The sequence below is a fragment of the Papilio polytes genome, unplaced genomic scaffold (genome assembly GCF_000836215.1).
Source record: "Papilio polytes unplaced genomic scaffold, Ppol_1.0 DF824247.1, whole genome shotgun sequence".
In the NCBI taxonomy this organism is placed as follows: Eukaryota; Metazoa; Arthropoda; class Insecta; order Lepidoptera; family Papilionidae; genus Papilio; species Papilio polytes.
The window spans coordinates 21361-24966 of record NW_013524957.1 but is presented as its reverse complement, the minus strand read 5'-3'; the positions used below and the strand labels follow the sequence as shown (position 1 = coordinate 24966).

Below are 3606 nucleotides of genomic sequence, written 5' to 3'. Positions count from 1 at the left end.
ACCACTCTTGTAAAGTCGCACGACCTATACATCGAAATGTTGTCAACTTACTTACTGTCGTACACAGAGTCTGTATCTACACTAAGAGTGTCCCTTAGTGATTGTTTACCGACCCTGAATGTGACAGTTAGTTTACAAGAAAATTCAACTAATCTACAGAACGTTTTTCTTCTAAAAATAACATTTCTTTGATATTTTAATACACAGTTCAGTGTTTGAAATTGACACAATATTAGCGTACGAAATAAAAATTTTTCTACAAATCTTTTATGTAATTATAATGAAAGGCCAAAATGATGAAATTGAGTCGTTCGAGTAATAATAATTAACAGAATAAACTGTAGATATTTGAAGGAAATTGTAATTTAGAATTTAGTTGGAACATAAATTAAAACTGGCCACTCACACTCGGCCGCATTGTCCAGCTTAACGAAACCAGTTGAAGCTTTTAACAAATTTAATATTTTAACAAGTCAAATTTATTTTGGTATGAATTTTATTTTCATAAACTGCAGCAATTTAGCATTAACTCTCGAGTCTAATTTGCTAAGAGTTTACACTGCATAAACACTAGTAAACATTTAATTTAGTCAAAGGTGATTCAGATGGAGTGAGAATTTGTACATTTTACCTAAACAGTGGCATCCCACTGTTAAACTGTATACATAGATTATTTAATAGCATCAAAACACACCTTAAAACAATGGAAAGTGTCAATTGTTAGTTTAATACATTTTACAGTGAATAACTTACCCATATAACGACCTTCATTAGATACTTCCAGTTGCCAGACGCCCAAAGGGGCTTCTCCCCACATGTGGACTGACATAAAAGGCCAAGAATTGAAGCCCGCGCGAGACGAATCATGCGCCCTGCAATTAAATATCACGATTAACACATAAATGCTATACTCTTTAATAATGTGGACAAATTAGTACCGCTTAACGTGTTAAATGGCTTAAAATAGTCCTTTTTCATAACAATTACGTGTTTTCCTCTAAACTGGATTATTATTAGGTATTGAATATTACAGTATAAATGACAATATATAAAATATCTTGAAGATTACTTTATGTAAAACTGGCTTTCGCTCGCGTGTTCTTCCAGACTATCCTCTACATCTATACCAAATTTCATCAAAATCAGTTCAGCCTCTTAGGCTACAAACTCTAACAAACATCCATCTATTCATCCATCTAAACTTTCGCATTTATAATATTAGTAAGAAGCAAGATTATGTTTTTGAGGTTAAGTATTTGTATTATCTAATGACATTTGATTTCAACAGTGGATTTTTATTGTCTAAATAATTGTATTAATTCTGTTCCCTTATTATCTTTAGAAATGTCAACAACATTTTGTTTTAATAGGAGTTTCTAGAAAGTGAATTTTCGCGATAAGAATCTATTTTTATTTAAGTCTAGTTCGTTTTTATCTTTCATATTTGCAAGTTAAATAACAAAAGGTCAAAGTAGGGCGTAGTAATGTCATTAATCAAGAGCAAAATATCAAAACAGTAAGATTTCTATGTAAATTCCTTTTTATCCAGATTAACTGAAGTGTATTTAGATTATTTGTATAAAACCAATTCAACAAATTAGAATTACTTAGAATTTATAATTAATTAAATTTGTTCTAGCTGAATTATTTATCTCGCTCTATTATTCGTTGGTTATTTTGACAGGTGACAGTAGTGATGGGCACATAATCGGTAATGAACCTTTTCGATTATCGATTTTAACTGTCGGTAAATCGGTATTTTTATTGTGATTACTCTAGAAATATTTACTTTTTGCATTTACGTTGTTTTATTTAATTTATTTCGCTGAATCCTTTTCTATGACATTAATTCTCATAGTTCCATGAATGCGTAAAACAATGCCGATAGCCGTGTGTCAGGCGACAGCGAATGTGTTCCAATAAAATAAACAAACAACAATTCGTATAAGTCACACTGAATTTATCAGCATTGTTTATAGCTTCTCATTGTACGAAGAAACAGTTATTATTTATTTATTACTTCTGTATTCTGATATTAAAATTAAAGTTACAATCCGAAACACTGGAGGTCTTATCGCGTATATTTGTGAGAATGTTGACGTAAACATCGACAAAATTTGGACTAGATTTATGCAGCAACCCTACCGGGCCTAAAAGACACCAACAAATCTTGTACAAAATCCATAATATGACGTTACGAATAAATTCTCGCTACTATCACGCAAATATTAATAGTAATAGACCCTTTGATTTTCATAATTAAGAACAGAAAATGATCATGTTAGTGGCAAAAAAATAAGACTATCTTAGATAATCGTAGTCTTTTATGTCTAAAAAGTAGTACACATTGGTAAAATCTAAGACAGTTATCCTATCCCTTTTTATCCTATTGGAGAAGAGCGAGAGACAAGATGTACCTCGGCGCTAGTAGCGTGACTCTGGTGCCGGCGGGCGAGGTGAGTGCTATCCTGAGGTCTCCTCGGCGCGCGGCTGACAGCGACACTCTCGCTTGCACGTGTTCCAAGTAATTAACTCCGGGACATGCGCTTACATCCAACTGGAACAAAATCATCATACCACACTGTTGGAAATACTCCAGTCCGTCTCATCCTTGATTAAGAGTATTAAATTGATGTTAGAGATCAACTAAGTATATAAACAACAGTAAGCCGAACCCACTTATCATCAGAAAGAAATGATTTGGATTAAGAACATCGTATACTTTTGAAGTAACATTTGTTGTCTCCTCTGAGATTTATACTCAGAAAAACGAAACGAGAGATCGCATACCATCTGTTACCGAGTACTGAAGTAGTAAAGCGAATGAAAACCGATACAAAACACTTCAATGAAATCGGTAACGTGAACGAACATCCCCTTGCTGTATAAACAACAATAATGCAGCCACCGCGATGTCATCACGATTGACGCACAAAAAAGTTGAAGAATGTTGTTTAAGCAACATACTTGTACTCGGAAATATTATTTAAAACTTTATCCTTTTATTTTATTATCCTGCTACCTTTTAAGTTTTTTTTGGGGATGGGAAGATTTTTTGGGAACGAGGAGGTAGTTTAAGGGAGATTGCTTTCATGGTACTTAGAGGTTATATTAATTTTACTTACCCAAAATAACAAGCTATATAAAGTGAAACTACAAAGTAACCCAAAAGTCACTTTTACGCAGATCCCTACCATCTTTTCAGAACGTAACTGATCTAATGCGGCTGGTGTTTTTTCACGGTCACTGTAGTGGAAATTATACATATCATGCTTAGCAGTAGTAAAGCAAGTGAAAACATTGTTTCAGTTTTTACCTGCAGCACAACAGAGGACTTCGGTGGCACAGGACGCTGAGGGCGCGGCGCTGCAAGCTCACAGCGTCTCTGAGGCGGCACCGTGCGCCACGAGCGCGCGAGACGAACCATACCCGCCGCGTCCAGTAGACCGTACCCAAATGAATGGGACACATTACGCCCCACGCCGTTCACACGCCAGTTGCCATCAAGGCTCAAGCGTTCAGGTCGAGCTGTCCTCACAACTGGTGAAGAAAGTTGAGTTTTTAACACTGTTGCCATCTATTAAGTAGCAGGACAAAGGAGCGGTC

General features: G+C 35.2%; 1 protein-coding gene across 1 annotated transcript in view; it reads right to left on the bottom strand.

The window, feature by feature from the left end:
* The window catches only part of LOC106110216 (furin-like protease 1), a gene marked incomplete at its 5' end in the record, with an annotated part of 17156 nt that overhangs the window by 8290 nt on the left and 5260 nt on the right, over positions 1-3606 (bottom strand). The window contains 3 exons of the mRNA XM_013291955.1: positions 754-872; positions 2418-2557; positions 3317-3577. Coding sequence (XP_013147409.1) covers positions 754-872; positions 2418-2557; positions 3317-3577 — 520 coding nt within the window. The remainder of the gene's footprint in view (positions 1-753; positions 873-2417; positions 2558-3316; positions 3578-3606) is intronic.